This window comes from Chelonoidis abingdonii, chromosome 2 (genome assembly GCF_003597395.2).
Source record: "Chelonoidis abingdonii isolate Lonesome George chromosome 2, CheloAbing_2.0, whole genome shotgun sequence".
Lineage (NCBI taxonomy): Eukaryota > Metazoa > Chordata > Testudines > Testudinidae > Chelonoidis > Chelonoidis abingdonii.
This window is the reverse complement of record NC_133770.1, coordinates 286,481,185-286,506,659: the sequence shown is the minus strand read 5'-3', so window position 1 is coordinate 286,506,659 and position 25,475 is coordinate 286,481,185. Positions and strand designations below refer to the sequence as shown.

The 25,475-nt window shown below is 43.3% G+C and overlaps 1 protein-coding gene across 2 annotated transcripts in view; it reads right to left on the bottom strand.

The window, feature by feature from the left end:
- The window catches only part of TG (thyroglobulin), a 216,760-nt gene that overhangs the window by 838 nt on the left and 190,447 nt on the right, over window positions 1-25,475 (bottom strand). For both annotated transcript variants that reach the window (XM_075063253.1, XM_075063254.1), the window contains exons 44-47: window positions 23,797-23,978; window positions 18,858-18,965; window positions 2,963-3,103; window positions 1,960-2,150 (exon numbers count right to left, since the gene is read on the bottom strand). In XM_075063253.1, the coding sequence (XP_074919354.1) occupies window positions 1,960-2,150; window positions 2,963-3,103; window positions 18,858-18,965; window positions 23,797-23,978 (622 nt within the window). The remainder of the gene's footprint in view (window positions 1-1,959; window positions 2,151-2,962; window positions 3,104-18,857; window positions 18,966-23,796; window positions 23,979-25,475) is intronic.

Genomic DNA, 25,475 nt, shown 5'->3' with positions numbered 1-25,475 from the left:
CAAACAAAATGGTGAAAACAGAAGTAGTACAACATGTTTGACTCTAACCCTGGAAATTCTCCCAGACAGTCTTGAACCACGTTTGTTCTGCTCACAAAACTAGTGGTGGTTCATTACATCTCTGCTATGGCTCCAAACTGTCTCTCAAAGCTTTAGGTGAACATTTTTGCTGCAGTCTGAGAGCCCTCAAATCTACCTATTGTGCAGGAGGGAGAGGTTTCCTGTGCAGATTGTAGCGTTAGTCAGTGGAATTGACCCTGTCGTGCAGATGGAATTTGAAGCCCTTGCAACTATCCCTGGATACCCATAAACATTCCATGGCTATTGTTTGCGGTTAATTTCAAGTCAGTAACACGGGCACTGGAAAAAGCCATATAGTACTTTCCATTACGCATGTCTCACTTCTGGTTTTGGTGAACCCCGTGCAAACTCATGGGACCCATCACGAACCTGAACACAAAATATATGTGTGGGCTTACTATGAAATTCAACCCAGAAAACTCAATTTGTTGAAACACACACCATTTCAAATTCTGTCCTCTGCCTGACCCCATTTGAACTGTTCCCTGCATACACAGTTTGCAAACCAGTTTCAAACCAAACTTGGAAGCGTTCATACAGCTTTGGTTACAAGTCATTTACAATGAAAAAGACTCAGACTCTTCTCAATATCTTGCCAAAGGCAATGCTAGTAATGAAATAATCCTTTCCACTATTTATAGAAAGAGTGTCAATAAATTATCTTCAAGTAAAGATAATAAGACACATTTATTCCAAATATATGCTAACTATAAACACAATGTTCCATTGCCCAGTGCTATGGTCTGGGTCAGATAATGAAACACTTATTTCAAGGTGGAGAATTTTTTATATTATTTCAGATTTATTTCATGGAAGTGAAATTACAGAGAGCAGCTCAGCTGTGTATTTGCTCAGCCATTTCTAATCCAGCCGTGAATAACTTTAAATACATGTAACTACAAAGTTTCAACTAATTCTATATGCTGGAGGCTTGATTCTAGAAGATGCTGAGCACTGACTTCAGTGGGAGATGGGAACACTTGACAGGAGCACTCAGAGTCTTGCAGGATCAAGCTCTAGATATTGCCGAAGAAACACTGATTACTGCTAATTTGACATTTCCAGGATTCACCATTTTGTGGGAGGAAATAAAAGTAGCAAAGAAGCATGAAAAGTGCTCTACAAGCTAATTACACCCCCCATTTTTTGGTTTATGGTTGCCTATGGCCAACAATTTGGTCAATTCACCTCCAGTTTGGCCAGAAAAATTTTGTTCTCTTCCTCTAGACCACACATGTGAAATTTGATGGAGAAATGACTCTGGTTTGAAGATTTTCGAAGGAGCGAGGCAGGCAAAATTGAATTTAGAATGGAAGCCTGGTTACAACCTTATCTATGGAGAGGTTACCCCACACTCTTATCTTCCCCACCTATCTATGCACCCAGTCACATATATGACTCTCATCACTGCAGTATCTGAACATCTCCCATTAGTTAAAAGATGGTGATGTTCCATACCTGGACATCACTAGCTTTCACGTTTCACTTTCACAACGCACAAGCAATGGTTGCACATAGGGCTCTGCTATGTTTTCTCTGATCAACGTGGACAAGGATTTTTTTCTTGTAACTATGATAATAAACCTTTATTGTAGACCATATAATGGGAGACGGGGGACAATGTGCTCAATGCAGTTGTTGTTGACATAGTTTCAACTTTAGTCTCTTCTGGAGTCTCAAGAGAAGTTTTAAAAATAAGTTTTAAGAAAGAAATTATCCCATTACCACACCGATCAGCACAACTACATTAGCAGAGGCAATCTATGAAAACTATTTGCTAGCACAAAGGGAATTATGGTGTCGATAGGGCCATAGCATGGACAGGACTTTAAACAGGGGTTTCAAGCCCTATTAAGTGACAGAATATTATCTACTTACCAGTAGAAGCTTTGAGTGTTTTGATATAATCAGACCAGAAGGAACATTCTGCTCTTTTCAGTCCTTTATGATTTGGCAAGGAAATAGTGAATTCCTTATAGTTATCACCATTAGCATGTGACAGGAACATGGGCCACGGGGACACAGCTCCAGTTAATTTTCTTGAGAAGCTATGAGGATAGTTCGGATTTCTGAATAAAGAATTAGAAAAGATTATTGGAAAACAACGGCATAAACATCAGCAGTTTATAATCTGCACAGTGTATGATGGGGATTGGCTGGCTCAAGAGACTGGAACTTTTCACCTCTGGGTCACTGGGTCAAATTCAAGCAAAAATGTTAGGCACGGTCATCTGATAGTATTTGGTGATCTATGATCAATTCGTACTGGACAAAACATGCATCATATAAACACCATCATTGGCCACCTCAGCAGGCTTCAGACTCAAGACCATCCTCTGAAACTCTCAAAAGGGGCACAGAAAGTTGCAGTTTCCAAGTGAAGACCCCACACAAGCATCTCACTAATTTTTCTCACACACAGAAATGGGCTCACCTGATTAGTGCAGAGGAATATTCACAGAGTGGTGTGACAAAGCTTGCGCCGCTACTTCCTGTGTTTCTAAAAGAGGACTCCAGGCCAAAATGACCCTTGTTGTCCCTTCTAACCCTATGGTTCTATAGTCAGATGTGGCTGCCTAAAGTTAAACTCCTAAAACTGGATTCAGTCACCGGTCGCTCCCATTTATTTGAATGGAATTTGTGCATGCTCAGCATTGCTAAAAGTCAGGCTATTTTTATGTAGGTGACTGACTATTTTATCCATTCAGGCTTGGTCACAGCCTTCTAACTCTACTGGCCGAAGCCTTACATATCTATCTAGATCCTACTCCAGTGACTGGAGACTATTTGAATAAGGGGAGAACTGCACCCTAAATTTGCTTTTTAATATATACCCCAACCCCACAAGATAGTAGATAGTACTTTAAGGTCACTCACTTACCCAGATTTTATGAAGTTGCCTATATACTGCATTATTTTTAAGGAAAGGCTCTTTTCTTCCAGAGTAAATTGTTCTTCATACTGTGGGTGGAACGGCAGCCCAAATGTGTACTGAATGTCAGGCAAGAGCTCCAGGCCTGAACTGAAAAATACACATACAAAAAAAGTAATGACCCCCGCCCCATCCATTTACTTTGGGGGGTGGGCAGAATAAAAAAAAAATAAAATTAAACATCATATTAAATTTTTCAAATCATTAAAAAAATATTAAGATAGTGTTCAACTCTTCTGAAAACAGGCCATAAATATACACAAACGAGGAAGTGGAAGCAAAGAGAATTTACAACAGATTCATTCAGGAGTCTGGGGGAATGTGCTACAAGAGGGAGTGGTGGAAACAAGGAAGACAAAAATTTGCTGAATTAAGGCTGCAGATAAAAGATGGAGAAAAGAACAAAAAACAAAACAAAAAGAAAGCACTTGGCTGTTGCTTAAACATTCAATCAGATTAGACCTGCTGCGTCACCAGGCCTCTTCCAAAACAAAGCTCAAAGAGGAGAAACCAAAAGGAAGAGTGACATGGACTGTGGCATTAATGATGGAAGAATAAATCTCTTATTTATTTCAGAGACTTGGGATGAAATCCTGGCCCTACTGAAGTCAACGGCAGTTTTGCTTTTGATTTCAGTAGAGCCAGGTTTCCATCTGTTGGGTCTTTGGATTCCAATACAGTTTCTCTGTGGGGAACCTGGGGTGTAAATCTACCTTGCACCAGCCTGCCTGCCACACAGTAACTAGACCCTGATGCCTCACTAAACAGTTTCTTGGTGCATTTTGATCTACTTCCTTTCAAAGTGGGGTCAAAGTTCACTACCAGGGAACTGTTAGTGCATGGAAGCAGGGTCCGCATGCACAGCTAGCATGCATCAGGCTAGTGTGAGGTAGCTTTGCATCCCAGCGTGCTGGGCGCTGTTTGTGTAGACAAGCCTGGGGATGTTTATGCAAATTTCTTTTAAACATAATTTTATTCTAGTTCCTCTGGTTGGGGTGAGGGGAGGGGAGTTGGTCCCTGCAGCCAAATTCTCCTTAAATTCTGAATGGTAGCCTAGCAAGCATGCTGTAGATATCGCTGTCGGTCAGAGCAGGCATCTGCAACTTTCTTTTACTGCAGTGGATTGATTCCTGCATGCAACATGGAGTGTTCCAGCAGCGACAGAACTCTGGGCAGGCAGAATGATGCCAGACTTCCAGGACCTAATAGTTTGGGATATTTACTAGTATTCCAGGAGAGCAACCAAAATAGGTTGCTCAGCAGAAGTAATCTTCTAGTAAAGCGGTAACAGAATTGTGCTCAACACAGAACTGTGGGTCATAAATCAGAGATGTCCTTTTTCATACCCCTTACTCTGTCTTGGTTAAATATTGATAACATCAAGGCAGTCTGCAGCAATGGATTTTGGAACAAGTCTGTGATGAATCAAACCTAGAGCCACTCAGCAAGATTCTGTCTGTGAGTGGCTGCACACAGTTGCTATCAAAAGCAGTAGCTGGGGTCACAACTGAAACTACCTTATTTATGGACATAAAGTGGTGCAGCATTGATAAGTCCCAGATGCTGCCTCCCCTGGAACAAGGCTTGCATTTCAAACCACCCGAGGCAGGCAGACTGAGTGGAAGATGACTCTCTTATATCCCAGGGTCAGAGGGAAGGTGGTGCTACTCTGTCTCCAAATTCTCTATTTCAAAAAACATCCACCCATCCTACTAAATGAAACACATCTTTGCTCTTATTTTCCTTAGTCCTATCATAAAACCTCAATAATACTTAGCATCTGGAAACGGAATTATTTACAGATTTTTCACTGAAAAAGTAGGCCCGACACTAGATTAAAGCATATTTTTCTTCTCCAAATGTTTATAAAGGATTAAGCACGATTAGAGTTTAATAATTCTGCTTTAAGAATAACTTGTTTGGCCTTCTACATTTATAGCAATGTTTGGCATCAGTGCTGTGGCCAAAGTAGTAGGTACTTAAAGGAGCCATTATGTTTAAGAAAAAAAGAGAGTGTTTGGAATAGAACGGCTTCCATCAAATCAGTGATGAGGTAGTTAAAGGGCAAATTCATCCATTTAATGGAGTTACACCAGGGATGAAATTGTCTCTCAACAGAAAACAGGCAGGTTGTTACCCGAGGCCTCTCACACAATGAGATGATGTTCTCTGCACTAGTAGTTATAGATATGGAGTTAGAGCACAGTTTAAGAGCTTGCTAAACATACTTCTATGAACATAACTCTGGTAAGTAGCATTTTGTCTATTGTTCTTGTCTGACAGTACTGCTCTTTGGTCAGTGGATGTCAGCACTAAGAGGTCAGGGAAGAAAACACAAGGTTTAAGAGGAGGGAGGGAGAGAGGGAGTGTGAGTATGTCCCCCAGATGACCAGGCAGCAAATATCTGTGGAGCTTTTCTCTCCCATGGGCAAAAATCTTCCCCAAAGGTTTGTATTGCCACTCATCACCACTGTATCTGAGTGCAAAGCAGTAGAGACAGGGCCGCCCAGAGGGGGGAGGCAAGTGGGGCAATTTGCCCCTGGCCCCGAGCCCCGCAGGGGCCCCGTGAGCCCTGGCCCGGTCTTCGGCAGCGGAGGGCACTTCAATGCTGTCAAAGATGCAGAGCGACTGAAGGGCTCTCCGCTGCCGAAATGCCCCGCGAGCCCTGGTCTGGCGGCGGTCCAGGTCTTTGGTGTCAGGGGGCCCTTCAGTGCTGCCGAAGACACAGAGCGACTGAAAGGCCCCCCGCCGCCAAAATGCCACCAAAGACCCCGACCGCCAGGTGAGTACAAGCGCTGCAGCTCCCCTGCTCTGCCCCAGGCCCCCTGAATCCTCTGGGCAGCCCTGACTAGAGATTGCTAGGAGCACTAGAGTGCTAAGAGATCATGGAAGACCTGAGGTCCAGCAGGAGCTCTGAACAGACAGGAGATCAGCAGCTAAGAGAAGCACCTGAAGCAGCCACTGACTCCCTTTGCAGTACAAGGGAAGCAGGAAGCTGAGTGTCTGTAACAACCTGTCTATAGTTTCCCTGTAATTAATTCATTAGTTCTTCCAAGGAGTATTTCTTTGCTGTCACTTCCCTTGCAACACTCCCCCCGTTTTGCAGAGGGCTCCCCACATTAGCTCTTAACTGGCCCGCTTCCATCCTGATTCTATGTGGGGAGGTTCAGAGCCCAGTGGCGGGTGATTTGGTGGGTGTCTTAGGGAATGACACATCATAAAGACCAACAGCAAATGGGACTTTTAAATAATATGTTTTTAGGTGCAGACATTCAAATTAAAATATATCCCCCTCCAAACTGTTGTTCATAAAACAGCACCATCTAAAGAAACCTCTTTTAAAGCAATACACCAGTTATATTAACAAACCTCTGCTGAAGAGAGTTAATTGTAATGATATATGTAATGAATGAAATTCTGTCTCTACTGAAGTCATGGGAGCTTTGCCACTGGGTTCAACGGGGGCCAGGATTTTACCCAATAATATTACTATTTACAGCACTTTTCAGTCAAGGATCTCAAAGCATTTTCCAAGCATTAATTGACTCAGCATGATACCTCTCATGAGATAGAGTATCTGCTTTACAGATTGCAAAACTGAGCCACAGAGAAGCTAAGGACTGTATTGCACTATCTGTATTGAACTGTACCTTGCTCAGTACTTGATTTCAGTGGGAGAACTCCCAGAGTAGGGCACTACTCAATATACATAAAGCCAGGTGGCACAATCTGGAGCTAAGAGACTTCCCCAAGGTCAACCAGTAATTCAGTGGCAGAGTCAGGTATATAATTCAGAAGTAAAACTGCTTGGGGATTTTTCAGTGAAATGTAATTTTCCTCTGAAAATATCCATTGATTCCAAATGTATTGGCTTTGGCAAAACTGTCCTTGAATCCAGAATGGAATTTCTGAAAAGAGAGAGAGAGTGAGCAAGCCCCAAAATAGCCTTGGGCAGGGACTTGAAGCTAAATCTCTCACAGCACAGGTGTGCGGATTAATCACTGCATTAGTGCGTATTCAGGGACAGGGATCTCAGTTTCTTGCAAATGCTGAAAAGTCTAGTTTTCATTCTCATGTGTGGAACAAAAACAAATGTCAAAACTTCAGAATTATTCATGAAGTAGAGTTCTTGTTTTCTGTCCAGCCCTACTCAGGACACACAATTAGAACAGGAGTGTGAGATGCGACAGACCACAATAGTTTCTTTGAGCAGGATCTTAGCTACACATACAACTGTTGTTGCCCATTCAAATTCTGACTCATTCTGTATTATTTCCCCTTAGCTGATATGCAGATAATTCTGAACTTTAACCATGTCCTGTATCTAGTTCATTATTTCACCCTAGAAAATCATTTTTGGATTGTACAGTGGTTTGAATTTTAGATGAATGATAGACTCTGAAATGGAACCCTTCTCTTTTGTTACTCTCCATCAAATGTTTCTTAACCCCATTATCTATTTGAGCTAAATTACAGCAATCTGAGTCACATATTCTTCTACTTTTCAGTTGGTTTTGTGAATTTTTTTTGGTTTCTTTAAAAAAACAAACTCCATCAGACAAAGTTATAATCCAACACAAATCAATATTGCAATTCAAAGGCAATAAATTGTAAACTATTTTGCAATCATTCTAAAGTTGAAAATAACAAGATAACCATAATTCGTTAGTGAGAACTACTGACAAAGCAGAGAAATAACTTAATCGAATTAAATCTAGGTCATTAGCAAACTCACCAAAGGGATGCTTATTTGCAAAATGTCTTTTTGACTGCAGTGAACAACGATGATTAATACTGTCCTCCTTGAAAGGCAGAGATAACTATTAACAGAATAGATTTAGAGTAATCTAAGCTATATGACTTATAACAGGAAAGACACATCTAGCCGTGTTTCTGTTCCATTTTGCGTTGTTAAATTCTTATTGATAACTACACAACTGGAACAAATACATGGGGATTTAAACCGGGGGCAAGGTTGGGGAGTGCCGTAGCTCAGATAATGTGTGGATGGAATTTAGTTGATATCCTCTCCCCAAAATTCATTCCATTTTAATCCGTGTGAAGAGCTTGACCCACGTTTCCTGATATGGCATTAAGTAACTTATAGGCAATAGAAGTCCCCTGCTTCCCTAGCTATATTGTTTTGAACCTTGCTTTTTTGGGTAGTGAGTGTGATAGGACCTAGGGGGTGGGAAATGCAAAGCAATAAGAGAGTCCGACGAGACGTTTGAGGTAAACATGGAACAGCAGCTGCTTTGGACAAGCTTAGGGTACGTCTATACTACCTGCCGGATCGGCAGGTAGTAATCAATCTATCGGGGACCGATATATCGTGTCTCATCTAGACGTGATAAATCAATCCGTGAATTGACGCCCATACTCCACCTCGGCAGGAGGAGTAAGCAGCGTTGATGGGGGAGCCGCAGCAGTGGACTAGCCACTGTGAGGACGGCCAGGTAAGTCAAACTAAGATACTTCGACTTCAGCTATGCTATTCGTTGTGTATCTTAGATCGATCCCACCCCGTCCCCCAGTGTAGACCAGCCCTTAGACTTGGTACGATCTTCAACCCTGCCTTGGTTTTGGCTGCAGACATTGAGCAAAATCCTGCAATGTCATGTGGTATCAAGCCAGACCTATGCACATCCCAGTGGGCAGTGGCACCATGACAACTACTAAAAGAGGTGATGGATTGTTAGGGCTGGCCTCTCTTGGAAAATTAGATCAACCCAGCTATGCCACTCAAGAGTGGGAAAAATTCACACCCCTAAGCCACATAGTTAAGCCAACCTAACCCTCAGCGTAGACAGCACTAGGTGGATGGAAGAATCCTTTGGGGAGATGGATTAACTACAGCAATGGGAGAACCTCTCTGGTCACTGGGGGGCATATCTACACTGAAGCCCTACAGTAGTGTTACTGCAGCAGTAGAGCTGTGCCACTGTAGCGGTCTAAGCAGGGCCGGCTCCAGGCACCAGCGCAGCAAGCAGGTGCTTGGGGTGGCACGTTCGGCTCTTTGGTGGTGGGTCCCTCTCGGAGGTGGCAGTAGAAGTGCTGACCATGGCTTCCTCTCCCTCCCCGCCCCCTGCCACCGCTTGGGGCAGCAAGAACGCTGGAGCCGGGCCTGGGTCTAAGTGTAAATAGAGCATTTGCCTCAGCGGATTTAACTGCCAGCCTGGGGATCTCAGCATAAAGCTAGGTTCTTTTCTCCTCTTGTATCATCACCAGTAACAAACGTTCTCCAGGCCAAATTATTCCCTCCGTGATGTGTGCAGACTCACTCCCGTCAGCTGATTTGCATAGGTGCAACTGGACCTCTAACTGGAATGCAGTAAAAACCCTGCTGATGCAGAAGAAAAAATAGAAGCCTGCACAGTTTCTTGGCTGTGGTGGGGCTAACAGGAGTAAAGCAATGTACTAAGACTGACACTCGTCATTGAAGTCATCAGATGTAGATCTGAGGAGTAAAAAAATATCATTTTTACATAGTCCTTTGAAACAGAAGAATGGAATTTTAAGTGACTTCGCCCCAGGCTACAGAGTGAGTCAGTGTCAAGGCTGAGACCAGAATTCAGAGTTCCTGGTTTCCAGCTTTCTGCCCAAGGCACTAGATTCTGATTGCCACTTAGCAGTAGCCATAGCAAGCCTATGTGATTAGAAAAAAAATCACAGGTTATTTATGGTTAGAAGGTAACATTTTCAGACTGATTTGACAGAACAACATGGATGAAATCTGGGCCTCGATGAGATCAACAACAAAACTCTGAGTGACTTTAATGGAGCCAGATGTATAGCTGAAGACTCTGATTCCAAATTTCATTTGTACATAATGGATCACACATTTGCACAATCCTTTGACCCCTTTGAAAATCAGATCAAATGGTACAAATCCAGAATTCTTTTCTCAAGAACTGTTGGAAATGATGAACTCACTTCTTTGTACAGACGTCTAAGTTCCCTTTGAATGAATACTGATAGATTTACAGAGAAAGAATCAGTGTCCGGTGATGACCCCGGCAGCACCAATCTAAACCAATCTTATAGAAAAGGAGCAATCTTCCAGCAATTTAAGCATTTTGCTTGTATTTCTATGTTTATCATAGAAATAAAATCTATGTTCATCAAAAAAATAAAATCAAACCACCTAGTGAAGAAGATCCTATCTGGCTGCAGACAAAGAAGAAAAGAAATAGCTAGACATTTATAGCATCATAATGGGCCAAATTATTCCCAGGTGCATCCTCATAGCCTCCAGGGATACATTTGGGTCCTTGCGTCTCCACATATTACATAATCCTTTCAGACAAGTGGCAGAATATATAAAAGAGAAAAACATTTCTCTTGGTTTCTTTAAGGAAAATTGGAACATATGGAAAAAACTTACAGGAATGACAATTCCTACTGGCATGAAACGGTCACCCTCATACTAAACAGGCCCAAGTGGATACATTTGAGTTGCAAGAATATCCTGTCCTTTCTTGGGTATCTTCATATGATTCAATGACTGTATAATATTTACTCCTAATATATAAAGTTTTCAACTGTACATTAGGGACATACAAATTGAATCAAACAGATGTCAGCTAATGGGAACAGTGGTCCAAGTTAAGAATGTGAATGTTTATGTTATTAGATTTTAATGCCAGAAGACTCCATTCTGATCATCTAGTCCAGGAGTGGGCAAATTTTTTGGCCCGAGGGCCACATCTGGGTGGGGAAATTATTGGCAGAGCCATGAATGAAGAGTTGAGGCAGGGCGTTGGGGTGCTTGAGGGAGTGTGGGGTGTGGGGGGGGTGTGTGCAGGAAGGGGCTCAGGGTAAGGAGCTGGGGCAGAGGAGGGGTGAGGGTATAAAAAAGAGCTCAGAGAAGGGGGTTGGGGTGCAGGAGAGGGTGCACATTGCGGGAGGGGGCTCAGAGCAGGAGGTTGGGGTGCAGGAGGGGTGCAGGGTGTGGTGAGGGCTCAGGGCGGGTGTTGGGCAGCAGGACAGAGGCAGGATGGGGTTGGGGTGCAGGCAGGGGGCTCAGGGCATGGGGTTGGGGTGCAGGAGGGGTGCGGCAAGGGATTGGGGTGCAGGCAGGGGGCTCAGGGCAGGGATCCTGCCCTGCCCCCAGCCCACACTGCTCCAGGAAGCAGCCTACATCAAATGGTACACATTCCTGCGGCCCCTGGGGGAGGGGGGCAGATAGCTCCACGCGCTGCCCTTGCCTGTGGGTTCCACATCCGAAGCTCCCATTGGCAGCGATTCCTAGGGGCCATAGAGACATGGTGTCACCCACTTCCCAGAGCGGTGCGGGGCCTGCGGTGCCACAGGGGTGGCAATCCCGTGGGCTAGATCCAAAGCCCTGAGGTGCCGGATCCAGCCCGCAGGCCGTAGTTTGCCCATCCCGATCTAGTTGGAACTGCTGCATAACATAGGCCATGGAATTTTATCCAGTAATTCCTGCATTAAACCCAGTCCAACGTGGTTCAGTTAGAGAATGTATTTAGAAAGACATCCATTCAGGTCAAACATGCTCCTGGCAACTGACAGACTCTGAGGGCCGGAGCGCCAATAAAGTGCTGGGAAGGTGGATGCATTTTATGCAATCCAAAATGTGGATTCCAAATGCCAAACTGCACTTATGGAAACTGAATGCTTGAAAACTTGGCCCTTTGGTTGGTGTGTGTAGTTTCAAATGATACTTTTGCATTTTTTGGTCCCCCAAGACTTCCAGCTTGTTGTTGCTGTGACACTAGACTGCTGCTGCTGTCTTCCCTGTCCATCAGTATGGCCCTTTCAAATTCATGGCTGTGAAAAATGCATCACAGACTGTGAAATCTGGTCTCCCCCATGAAATCTGGCTCTTGGAGGAGGGGCGGGGAGGGCTATGGGATTGCAGCCTTTACTTCTGTGCTGATGTTACCTTCCGAGCTGGGCAGCTGGAGAGTGGTGGCTGCTGGCCAGGAGCCCAGCTCTGAAGGCAGTGCCATCGCCACCAGCAGTGCAGAAGTTAGGGTGGTATGGTATGGTATGGTATTGCCACCCTGACTTCTGCCCCACTGTCAGCAGCAGCTTGCTGGAGCCAGGGGAGGTTCCCAGAGGTGGGACCGTGGAGCCTGGCACACAGTAGGAGCCCCGCACACGGAGTCCTCGGCCGGGGTGCCTCAGCCCTGCCCATCCCCAGCTCCAGGTCTAGCTCTTGTGGGGTTAAAGGTTGTTAAAGGGGCAAAAGGGGCCTTGGGCTGGCTGCTTGTGTGTGTCGGGGGACCCCAGCACCACCCTTACCACAGTACCATGGGTGGCTGCTCACCTATAAGGCTGGCCCTGCCCCCACAAAAGTGATAACTCCTCTGTACCATGCCACCCTCACTCCTATGGTGCCTTCAGAGCTGGGCTCCCAATCATCAGCCACAGAGCTTCCTGCGGCCAGGGGAGGTTCCCAGAGGTGGGTCTGACACAGTCCCAGGAGTGGCCCATGCAGGGAAAAAGGAAGTCCTGTCCCTCCCTAGCCCGGCTGGGATTAGCAGCTGGATCTGCTGAATAATGAGGCCCCCAAATCTGAACATGACCACTCTAAAGGAAGAAATTTTAGAAAAAAGATTATATTTGGACCAGTAGGCTGGATATCAGAGAATCAGCAAAAAGACTTGAGGAGATGTGACATGATTAGATAAGTGGGAAAGGAAGATTATTTTAGCGAAAGCATATGGGATGGATAGAAGAGAAGTGAGGTTTGAGCAGAATAGATTATAATAGTCCAAGGGGAAGAAAACCAAGTTTTAGCAGAAGCAGTGGAGAGAAAGTAGCAGATTTTAGAGGGATTTCAGAGGGAAAAGTGACAAGACCTTAGCAAGTGTAAATGTATACTCCAATTACTGATCCTGATTGGCTCAGAACTCCACACATCTTCCAGCATTTGTTACCACGTCCCCCTGCCCACCACCTTAATCCACTTGTTTGTCTCATCCACATGTTAGGCCTTGTCTTGTAGATACGTAAATTCTTAGAATCAATTTCCTTGCAGAGTGCCTAACACAATGGGGCTCAACATGGTAGGCTGCTGAGTGCACCTGAATAATAATAGTTAGGCTGAGGTTCTCTGGGCCTGTTATGCAGGTCAGATTAGATCATTATAATGGTCCCATCTGGGATCATTAATTAATGAAATACATTTCTTGAAGTATAAATATAGAATGTCTGTTTTTATTCTGCCATATTATTGATAAGTTTTACAGCCAACATTTGTATTATCGTTATTAATCAGAAAACCAATATACTTCATAGCTGAGTAGATTCACATCCAAACTGAATCTGAATGAAGAACTCTTCACATCCCTTTTATTTATGGGTATCCTATCTCCTGCTACTGAAATGCAGCCAACCGTGAGTATGTGGCAGCTGCTCAGCAACACACAGCAACAGTACAGAAGTGAAGATTACAGCACCCCAAGTAAAGTTACAGAAAGTAAGCAGAATGCAACTACTGATACAGGAATTTGGGCAAGACATCAAGGTTAATAACAATTACTCTTGCAAGAACTATTATGGAATTTTTACTGACTGTGTGATAGCTCCTCACTTAGCATAAATCAATGTAGCTCCACTGAATTTACTGGAATTACATCGATTAACAGTAGCTCATTATCTGGCCCTTTAAGTTCGAAGGACCTTGATTGTTATACATCATCTAAAAGACAGCACCTCCGGCTGCACAGTGGGCCTGAAAACCATATTGGGGCTTTGCTATAGTAATAATTCAGTCAGAGCAGTGCCACTTAATGAATCATTAACAAGCCAGATCACATCTGGGGTTATACAGAAACAGCCTAAAGCAGGGGTCGGTAGCCTTTCAGAAGTGCTGTGCGAGTCTTCATTTATTCACTCTGATTTAAGGTTTCGCGTGCCAGTAATACATTTTAACATTTTTAGAAGGTCTCTTTCTATAAGTCTATAATATATAACTAAACAATTGTTGGATGTAAAGTAAATAAGGTTTTTAAAATGCTTAAGAAGCTTCATTTAAAATTAAATTAAAATGCAGAGCCCCCCGGACCGGTGGCCAGGACCTGGGCAGTGTGAGTGCCACTGAAAATCAGCTCGTGTGCTGCCTTCGGCACTCGTGCCATAGGTTGCCTACCCCTGGCCTAAAGGGTTAATGAATAGCTTCTTTGTCGTTATCGGTACTATTTACAAACCAAACAAACAGAATCATTGCAGTCACAGTGTACTTATCCTGTCGCTGTTTTCCTGTAACTAAAATTATATCCTGAATTTCTACACTATAAAAACTATGGGCAGCCACATTCTTGCTGCATTGTTTAGAACCAATGTTTACTCTAAGGCTTTCCATCTTCTGCAGAGGGTAAAAAAAATTACATCTGTGTTATACGTTTTGGCTGCAGATCATTAATGCAGGAGTTGGCTATGCATTATTTTCCTTACTCAAATAGAAACTGAAGACTAAAACAGACAGAGTGTCACGTCAAGCTGAGAGAATTTTACCATATGGATAGTGATATTAGTTCACCCACTGCAAGTTTCACTTTGTTATTTGCGAACTCTCAGTTAATGGTTTCCTGTAATTCTGCACATATATAATAAACAGACGCGTCGACTGTTCTTTCCATTTATATCCATGTGTTTGTGTACGTATAAAATAACATAGCACACACTACGTGTGCATAGATACATATCAACAACATTCTAATGCAAGACAAAATTCTCTTTTTACCATCATCTCTATATTTTAACGCTTCTAGCCTTCTGCAGTTATTTATTAGTTAACTATAAAAAGTTTTGGGAGCCCAAATGACTTACAGTGGACCAGGTAGTACCTTTTATTGGACCAATAAAAGATATTATCTCACCTACCTTGTCTTTCTAATGATCTGGGACTGACATGGATACAACTACACTGCGTGTTACAGTGGCTGACACACAGAACTTGCAACATGTTAGACTATGTGATATATGCACAAGGTATGTGTAAAGTATCAAGGCATATGTTGCAGGACACGAGTTTTGAGTCTATGGTAGAGTAGGAACTAGAAGACATGCAGGGATCATTGTATTGTGCAACAAACTGTTTGGGAACAGCCATCTTCACAGTATGATGATTACTGCTATCTATGGAACTTGGGTACTTATATTGTCCCCAATACTGTTGGACCTGATCACATTACAATGTTTAATGTATTTATCCTTACAACACCTCTGTGAGGTAGGGAAGTACTATTGTCTATATTTCACAGATGGAGAACTGAACTGCAACAGAGGGAGGCTAAGTGACTCTGCCCAGCGTCACACACAAAGTCTATAGTGGAGCAGGGAATCAAACCTGCCTCTCTCAAGTCCCAGAGGAGCTCCTAACCACTGGGCCCTCCTTCCTCTCCTCCATGTGAAATTATTACAGCTTGTACAAAACACTCTGCACATCAATAAAGTTGAGTCATGTCATATGCAGCTTCCCTGTCTCAAACATTTCCATATACTAGAGATAGGCTCGAGATGTAAAAACTAGACAAAGGGGCAAATTTGAACTTCTCATGGCTTGAAGTAAAGCTGGGGAAATAGTGAAAAATATACCTGTAAAAATGTATTCAGAGATTTATGGAAAAATTTCCAATTACCTGGGAAATCTATACAGGTAGCTAAATTATGAGAAACGGTGTTTATGAATAGTGTATTCAAATGAATATTCTAAAATATGTCATCTGAATTACTCAGATTCAATCATTCAACTGGCTTAGTTTGAGGGGGTCCTTTTGGACACATCTCTATCATACACAAGGATTTTGTATCTTACTACCTTAAGATTACAGGGTTTTTCTCGTGTTATTGACTTGAAAGCACTCTCTGATGAGTCTAGTCCATGCAGTCACACAAAGCAATGGACTCATCGGCATGGTTTGCTTGGTGTGTAACGAAGCTGTCAGACAGTGTGCTGGAGCGTGTACTGGAGTGATTTTCACCTGCCAGAAATGAGATGAAGAATTCAGAGGAGCTCAATTAGAAACAAACGACTTATGTGGCCCAGGTAATATTTTGTATTGTTCCTCACCCACCTTGTCTCTCTAATATCCTGGACTGACACGGATACAACTATACTGCATGTTATAGTGGCCCATACACACACAACTTGTAGTATGTTAGACTGTGTGATATACCCCCAGATTTGTGCACAGTATGGAGCTGTGCACTGAATAAGACTGGGGTCCTATGGAAAAAATGGTGTGTGATCATGTATAAGTACGAGGGGATCAAATTAAGGTTGCACAGGCAACCTGAATTCTGGTATTTCCTAACTTTTAAGGGCTTGACTTTGCAACCTAAATAAAGCTCTTTTAACATCATTTTTGTTTGTTTTTATAAATCAAAAGCATGAGTAAAGATGTGCCTGGACCATAAAGTTTAGCTCCAACCTGAACCTGACACTTGGAAGATTCAGATCTAACATTCCAGTTTGGGCCCAGTTCTCATTATAAGTGACTTAGCTCCAAGCTGCCCAGAGAGCCTGAGATTCTAACTGAGGAGTTCCTTGCTCCCTGTTTTGTGTTTTCACCACTAGACTACACTTTTCTACCTCCCTAGCGTCAGGCACGAGCTTTTTTGCAAGTGGCTGTGGGAAAGTGAACTAATAATCTTTGTTGCAACTAATTTTCTTCTATGATCAGTTCTGAACTGACCAAAAGGGAGGCACAAAGAATGTAATATGTTCAGCTGGAAAGCATGAAACAAGACTGAAAGAACTGGCTTAGATCCTGGCTGGCTAATATATAAATATTTGAAAAATGTGTACTCAAGCCAGGAAAAGCTATACAAACTCTTACAGATATGGGGAGTTGGAGAAGTAGTAAATCTTGCAAATACAAACAAGATCTCTAATGGGACAAGATGAGGTGGAAAGTTTGCTGAATCCTCCTCAATTTCTGTGGTTCTAAAACACTTCCTATGGGATCCACAAGCACTATCACATCTACCCCACAATTATCTGCTAGTTTAGCCAATAAGTGGGCTATCTCCATTCTCCTGCAAGATGAAACTTGCTGGCTAAATCGAGAACACACCTTTCCTTTTTATCTTGTTAGGTTTTGGCGGAGTGTATCTCTGTTCCATTTGGAGTCTTGTAAAAGTCACTTATCTAAATACATTGGTAACCAGACAGAAGTGTGTGACTATTCCTGCAAGAGTTCCCTATGAAATGACGGCTCCCCAGGGAGTCAACTCTTCTCTGCTTGAAATAAAGCGACTATACCTGCTACAGCACCACAGTGGCCATCTTCTGTAGCCCAGATCTCAGTTGGTTTTAAAACACTCTCTGCCATGCAATCGGAAACAAATTTATTCACAGTTTGTAGCCCAACTTCAGCTAAAACACCCTCCCGACCCACAAAAACAAAACCTCAATCCACTCAGCCATCCCATCTCTTCAGGGAGACACTGGGAAAAGAGAGCTCTAGCCACAACACTATACATATTAAAAGACACTACTGGACGAGGTGAATGGAGGACATGGCGAGAGAAAACTGCTGTACTAGAAACACTATGGCCCCAATTCAAGACAGCACTATAAGCATGGGCTTAAGGGTAAGTATCTGCTTAAACGCTTTGCTCATTCAAGGTCTTGAGCAGCAAGGATGCGAGATGTTGCCTTTACTGACTCTGACACTTCTGGCCTGGGAAGGAAGGAACCAGATGCTTCTCGTGGCAGTGAAAAGCCCCAACCGCTAGCTGGAAACTAGGCTCCCCAGCCTTGACTTCTCTGCAGGGACATGTTTAAACGAGTTTGAAAATCTTCAGATAAAACAAGTAAAGCTGATTAACCTTCATAATCTGCAGTTATCCACTACGGAAGAGGATACTTGCAGCCCAGTAGAATTGGGGGGTTAGGCTTCGGTACTTATCAAAACCATTAAAAAAAATTGTTTGAGAAGCTGTTTCTAGCTGGAGTTTAAACCCTTTCTTTTAAAACTTGATGCTGCTTCTCCACATAAAGTGAGTAGCCCCCTAGAGTCACAAAAAGGAACCCCCTCATGCTAAGGTCTGACATGCTTGGCTTAAGCCCTGATTTTGCAAAAACTTGTGCACGAAAGTAACTTTCCCAGTGAACTCTGGGAATGTGCAGTCAAGGCGCAGAGGAGAAAGATGGCTTTAAAAGACCATCACACCACCCAGGTTTTGGTTGCTCTGGGAACTAATGCAAACCTTGGTTGAATTATAGCATCCCAGAAGGCTGCTCTAACTTATGGCAGTCTTGCCATTGCTGCCATGGGACTGCTCTGCAACCAAGAATGGCCGCAGCACAAAGACGTCCTACGGTGCTCCTGCACTGGGGAAGTTTTCCAGGGACCACTGAAGTTCCTTTGTGGCCTGTCAGTGCCACCAGAAAGGTGGACAGGGACTGGTTCAGGGCCCAGAGTCTGGTGCAGTGACCTGCCCAAGGTCACATAGGTTATCTGCAGCAGAGCTGAAAAATGAAGCTAGATCTCCTGAGTCCCAGTCCAGTGCTTTAACCTGATCATCCATCCTCTCTAGTCGGAAGGTCATCATTAAGCTTCTCATCGTTGGGCAAACAGTCAACGGTAAAGCTCCATTAACTTCAACAGGAGTGGGCTTAAACCAATGCTGAGCGCATCTCAAAATTCCACACCTTTCCCTTTTGTGGTTTATCAAGAATCATCACACTTAAAAAAAAAAAAAAAAAAAGGTCTATTGACCATGGATGACTTATGCCCAGTACCATTCAAAGAAGGAAAAGCTGGTCCAGTGACTTGTCCAATGAAGAGCAGAGACAAAACCAGACCAGACTACTCTGGTTTTGGTTTCACAACTCCACATCCAAACAAGGTAAGACAGATCTTACCTGCTCTGAGAGGAGCTCACGGGCACATGGTACATGAAGACATTCCCTCTGGAGTTATCAGCCCAGTCCTTGGCCATGCTGATAATGGGACAAGTGATAAAGTGGTCACTGAAAAGAGGCAAAGAAGAGAATATTTTCATATGGAAACAATTATTATGTAACCAGAAAAGACTTTAAATAATCTTTCTATTTTTGATGGCAGGCTTCCTCGGGTCTCCTAGAATGGCTTCTGCCTCCTGTACCTGCCTTTCTCCCTAGTGGAGTGAGTCAGATCCTCTGCACACCAATGCTCCACAGAGAGAAGGAGAACGCAATTATAGCCAATGTCATTTAGAAAGCTCTAAAAATTATGCTCTAAAATTATGCTTTTCCATGCATAATAATGTTGCATATTTAAAATCTGACATCTTAGGAGCTTGCAGGCCTAGAAAGCATTCTTTCATTGATTCCTGGCTTTCTAATGGCATAGATCTCCTATTTCTTGCTCCAGTGGTTTGCAAAATATGTATTTAGTGACATTTTGTGAAAGCAATTAAATAGCTCAGTGATTAAGGCTGAATATATCACCCATTCTGGATCTGTGTAATTTTGGAGGGAACTTCTGCATTTGGGAGAAGGAAAGGAACATTTATTTGGCATGTCTTAAAAGGCATCCATTTGACACTGCTTGGGGATACGGAATAGGATAAGCAGTTGTCCGGGAGAGATGGCTTTGTGGGCAGAGTAAAGGGCAAAGTGATTCCAGTTACATGACTAATCTAAGTTACCACATGGATCGGAAATTTATCAAATAGAAATCACCACCACATACTTGTATTATATGCACAAAGACTTCACACAAGACAGTGTGTGTGTATACATCCAGATCAACATATATATGCATACATGGTATGAAAGTCAGATATTTCAATTGTTGTTCGTTGCAGTGAATATGCTACCCTTGCTGCTACATAGAGCTTTTTTAGGAACTGCCGTTAAGTGAGCAGTGAGGGGAAAGAATATGTAAGAAAAGCACAACAATTCATTTCTTTATTTAAGTATTTCAACTACAAGGCCCCTCTCCAGGGCAGCTATTTTAGTTCACCAGAATTTATTTTAAGTTCACAGAACCTCAGCTCAGAAACCACAAAGACCTAGGCTGACTGACCACAACTCTCTATAGGATCTATGGCAGGCAACACCCATCAAAAACTAAATCCACTATTCTTCGTAAACCTGTAAACATAAGGTTTTATCAGAGCAGATGGTCTTTGAAATATCAGGAGCTACACCACTTTGAGACCATTAATTCTGGAGGAATATTCTAAAATCAACTGGCCATTAAAAACTAAATTCTGTGCAGGAGGAGCAGGGAAATGAGTCAAATGTTCTAGGGAAATTAAAAAAAAAGAGATACTGCAACACTTTAAAACCTGTGCATCTCTGCAAACACCTATTACAGTTATAGGAGAAGAAGAAGGTTGGATAATTGAAAAAAAAAGTTTCCTTGAGTATTTTAAGATTAGAAACAAATAGTACGGAAAGTACGTGTGGGTTTCCATACCTTCTTATAGCTCAGAAAATACTGCATAGAAAAAAAATGGTGCAACAATTTAAACCTGGAAAAAATATCTAAGAACACCACCAAAGCAAATTAAAAACAAAACCAAACCCCAGAAATACTGCTAACTCGTAACACATAGGGCACTTGAGTTACAGTTTAACCACTTATGCTTCTTTCTCATGATCTATGACCCCACTAGAACTCGACAGAAAAATTATAGCCCCATAAGATGACACTGGTCTGGGTTTATATATTTACCCAATTATTTTTTAACCCTTCTTCCTCCCTATCTAGTCTTCTTCAGTATTTATAAGTTATGTATCACTACCTTCTCCTCTCTGAAATGTCTGCCACAGCCTGGAGTAAATATTAGAGTGGAAGTGTTGTCTAGTGGTTAAAACAAGGGACTTGAATTTTGGTGACCTGGGTTCTGTTACGGGTCCTTCTACCTACTCACTGAATGAGTTTGGTCTACTCATTTATCTCTGTGAATCAATTTACTCATCTGATAAATGCGGGTAATAATATCCACCCCTAACAGTGGGTGCTCTGGGGCTTGTTTAGTGTTTATAGCTGGGCCCTACCAAATTCACAGTCTGTTTTAGTCAATTTCACAGTCACAGGCTTTTTAAAATAATAAATTTCACGATTTCAGCTATTTAAATCTGAAATTTCACAGTGTTGTAATTGTAGGGGTCCTGACCCAAGAAGGAAGTGTGAGGGAAAGGGGGAAACAAGGTTATTGTAGGGGGAGTTGTGGTACTGCTACCCTTATTTCTGCACTGCTGTTGGCAGCGGAGAGCAGCAGCTGCTGGCCGGGAGCCCAGCTCTGAAGGGAGAGCCTAAGCCAGCAGCAGCACAGAAGTAAGAATGGCCTGGTATGGTATTGCCACTCTTACTTCTGTGCTGCTTCCTGCAGAGCTCAGTCAGCAGCCTCCACTCTCCAGCTGCCCAGTGTTGCAAGCAGCACAGAAGTAAGAGTGACAATACGGCAACCCCCCTAAAATAACCTTGAGACCCCCCTGCAACTCCCTTTTGGGTCAGGACTCTCAATTTGAGAAACGCTGGTCTCCCCATGAAATCTGTATAGTATAGTGTAACAGCACCCAAAAGACCAAGCATCATGGGGGGAGACCAGATTTCGTGGTCCATGATGCATTTTTCATGGCCATGAATTTGGTAGGGCCCTATTTATAGCATATTTTGAGGCAGGCCCTTGAATGAAAGATGTGTCAGACAAGAAGTACCAAGTCTGAATATTATAATGGCTTCTTGCTGAGGTAGCCATCGCACAGGCTGAGAGGTAGTGCCTCTTGCGAGTGACAGATTTACATATAATGGAATTTCCATGCAGCACTCCTACAAGTTATCATAATTCTCCCCATGGTTTTTAGCATGTTTAGTACTAGGATCCATACTGGAATAAGTTGTATGTAGACACTACAGTGATTGGCACCCCATAAACATGACAGACAGATGGATGGACATGGCGGGAAAACCCAGCATAGTCGTATTCTTGATAAAAAAAATCCCTAAATATCATCTGAAGGAGCAAATTGCAGCCTACTATCTGCTTCTTGCTTGTTTTCTCCTAGGCCGCAATGCACAGGCACACCAGGCACACCCAGAGGCCTTTCCCAAACACATTCATTCATTGCATTCTTGGATCAGATTTTCTACATTAACCTTGGCTCACTTTCAGCTCCCTCTCCCTTGGCAGTGGCCTGCAATGCAAATGAAGGCTGACAAGCTACTGAAAAGAAAAGCATGCCTCCGGTGGCACGAATACCATACTATGTAGCACAGACACTGGAAATCAAAACACTGCAGCAGCAAGGGCTCCTGTAAAAGCAAGTGTGAAATAGATGAGTCTTCACATTGAGATAGCTCAGCAAGTCAAACTAACCCACCGCTAAATACATCTACTTGGGAATAAGGAAAAATCTTCACAACAAACCTGTATGCAGGGCCGTCCCTAGCTATTCTGAGGTCCTACGCAGCTCCCCTGTGGGGGGTGGGATGGGGTCCGAGGCCTCTGTGGGGGGGGGAACTGGCCTCTGGCCTCCACGGGGGTGGGCGCAGGGCTGGCTGGGGGACGGGAGGAACCACCCCCCAGCACATACCAACAGCGCAGCAGGGGCCTGGCCACTGCACTTCCTGCTGTCGGTGAGCACAGGCCCGATCCTGCCGCAGTCCTTAGGGGAGTGAGGGTGGGCTGGGGCAGAGCAGGGGTGGGAAGAGGCGGGGCTGGGGCAGAGCGAGTGGTGCCCTACGCAGCTGCATACTTTGCGTATGTGTAAGGACGGCCCTGCCTGTATTCTAACCAAAGACAGCAAAGAGTAGTTTCCGCAAAGAGGAAAGCTTTCTAATCTATTCCAGTTGAACATGAAGGGTCAGATTTTAGCCACCCCTACATGGGTGCAGTGGAGGAGAAGGTGCACGGAGGGAGCCAGGAAGTAGTTAGTGCACTAATTTAGGAGTTTGGCATTTTACAGTCACTGTGCACTGGTATAAATGACTACACAAGGTGCCAGGAAATGAAGCATCAAGCTCAAAGGCTTTCTCTGCCTTAGTTTAGCTGTCTGTGGAATCAATAATACGCAGAGGTGGTGTGATAATTAATGCCCAAACCTGCAAGTCTTCTCTGTATGCAGATTCCATTGTTTTCCATAGGAGAGCCATTTGTGGAGAGCTTTCCAGAAAGGATAAACTATATTTTTACACTTTGATAACATACTTATGAGTGCAAAGGCCAACATTTTGAAATCTGACCTCTGAATGTGGTAGGCATCTAAATCCACACTCAGCCACCAGTTTTCAGAGTTTTGGGACTTGTCTAGTTCCTTTAAGAGCTGCTGTAAGGTGCTCCAAACCTCTGAAAATCAGGCCATTTATTTAGGTATCTAATTGTGCATGATGGTAACAAACCCCGGTCACATATCTTTGAAAAATGTGGCCCAGGAACTGTCATACTGTAATGAGGATCACCTATGTGAGAAAATTCCTTCTTGCAACCAGATCATTTTTAATAGCAAAGGGTACCTGGACAAATACTGTCCGGTAACCTTTTTGGTCTCAATATTTTTTTTACTTCAAAATGCACCTGATGTGGAAAACCCATTTTCAAAAGGGCACCAAAACCCTTTAATCTTTTACTAACAGCACATGGCTATTTGAGAAGATTTAAAATAAACAAAAAGAAAAAGAAAAAAAGAACCCCAAACAGCCAGCCTACTACACAATTCAGATCTTACAGCCTCCCATTTCCCATCTCTCGATGAAGATGCTTGTAAGGTCCTCACCACCAGAGTATCTGAGTGTGTATTTGACAATGATGAAAACCCAAACCTGTTTAACCCCAAATCTCACAACAGAATCCTAAAATGAATTTCTTACCGTGTGGCGTTCTCCAAAGCCCGGGAAAATGATGCATAATCAGCAGTCGAGTGCTGGAGGGAATAGTACCAGGCAGCTGCATCTTCAATGAAGGAATTGGAATCCTCTCCTCCGAGGGAATTCTGCAGAGCCTGATAAAAGGCTGTTTTGCTATTGACTCTTCCTTGACTTTCTTCAAATTTCTGTGAGCAAAATCAGGGTCTTTTTTAAAAATGAAAGTTAAACATTGCACAGAATGCCCTCTACCTAGGCTCAAACTACCCTCTGCAGAATCACACGGGGAGACAGCACTCTTCACATTGATGAACTCCATTGGGAAGGCAGAATGCTGTCTCCAATCCCTGCCATTATCATACAAATATGCCCATCTGCTGAGGCTCTGTGGGGGGTTACGGGAAGGATGCAGTAGGGGGATGCTGTTCTCTGCTGCATAGTCCTTACTTAGATTTCCATCTGAAAATCGAAGCAGCAGGTAAATCAGAGCTGCATTACCTCCCTCTGAATCCTGTTCATCATGGCTACTACTAAGAAGCCATAGGGGGACCCAGCCATTAGCAGTGCAGCTACACGAGGGGCTACACTGCCAAGGTAAGGGGCAGTTCCAGGATACAGGGGAAATCCCTTCCCCACAGATGCCTGAGATCGACAAGGGTGCAACCTTCACTCTTCACAATCCTCCAAGCCCTCCCCATCATGATGGGAAGCTCCCTACTGGGAAGCCCTCTCATGGCTTCTTCCAGAGTGAGTCAATATAGCCCAAAGAAAATGGAGGATCAAACTTCAGTTATACTGAAGAGACCACAGGTCACATCCTCAGCTGGTGTAAAGTCAGAGGGTGCACATATGTGACCACAGGAGTAAGGAGAGGTGGAAGAGACAGGGCCAAGGCAAAAAGACTCCTCTTCCTATGGGAATCCAGAGATCAGCATTCAGAGAGCTGTCTCATGCCATGCCCAGTTTCCTGCTCCTGTTCTTGATGGAGCCAACAAGTCCTGGAGGCTTTTGACATCTCTGTTATTTAGGGATATTATCTGTTATCCTTTTAGATCTTTCACATTCTGTTTTTAAATGGCATTGATTCCAGGTTTGGAAACAGAGCGACTTCTTTAAAAGCTTCAAATAAGATTTCCTGTCTGCAGGAGACACTTGCACAGGTGCATGGGGGCTGAAATTTGGTAAGATATTTTTAAAACATTCCAGATAGAAACATCTAATAAGCTGTCTTTATCATCATGGCTGGCCCTCCTGAAACAAAACAGATTCAAATCTGCCCAGTCAAATTACTATAGATACTGTACTTCTACTGAATATTTTATTTTGTTGACCTGCATCTGTTTTTCCTCAAACAACTTAAAAAATCTTTCCACTACCTTGCACAGAATATACCAAAAGCTACAGAAGGAATAATTGCTTTTCCAATAGATTCACAGAAATTAGAGATGGGAAAAAAAAGTCTCAAGTCACAAAATCCATCCCCTGTTGCCATCATAGGATGGTCCTTACTACTCATTCTAGTGTTCTTTCCAGTCCAGTTTTCAATGACCGTTATCATGGGATCTGAAAGGCCTATAGATAACGGGGTAGGTGATGGGATAAACACAAAGAAAAGTGAAAGAGAAGTAATGTGCCCTGTTAGTTGCACAATTTCAGTGCAGCTTGGTTTCTTTCCCCCTTTTTTC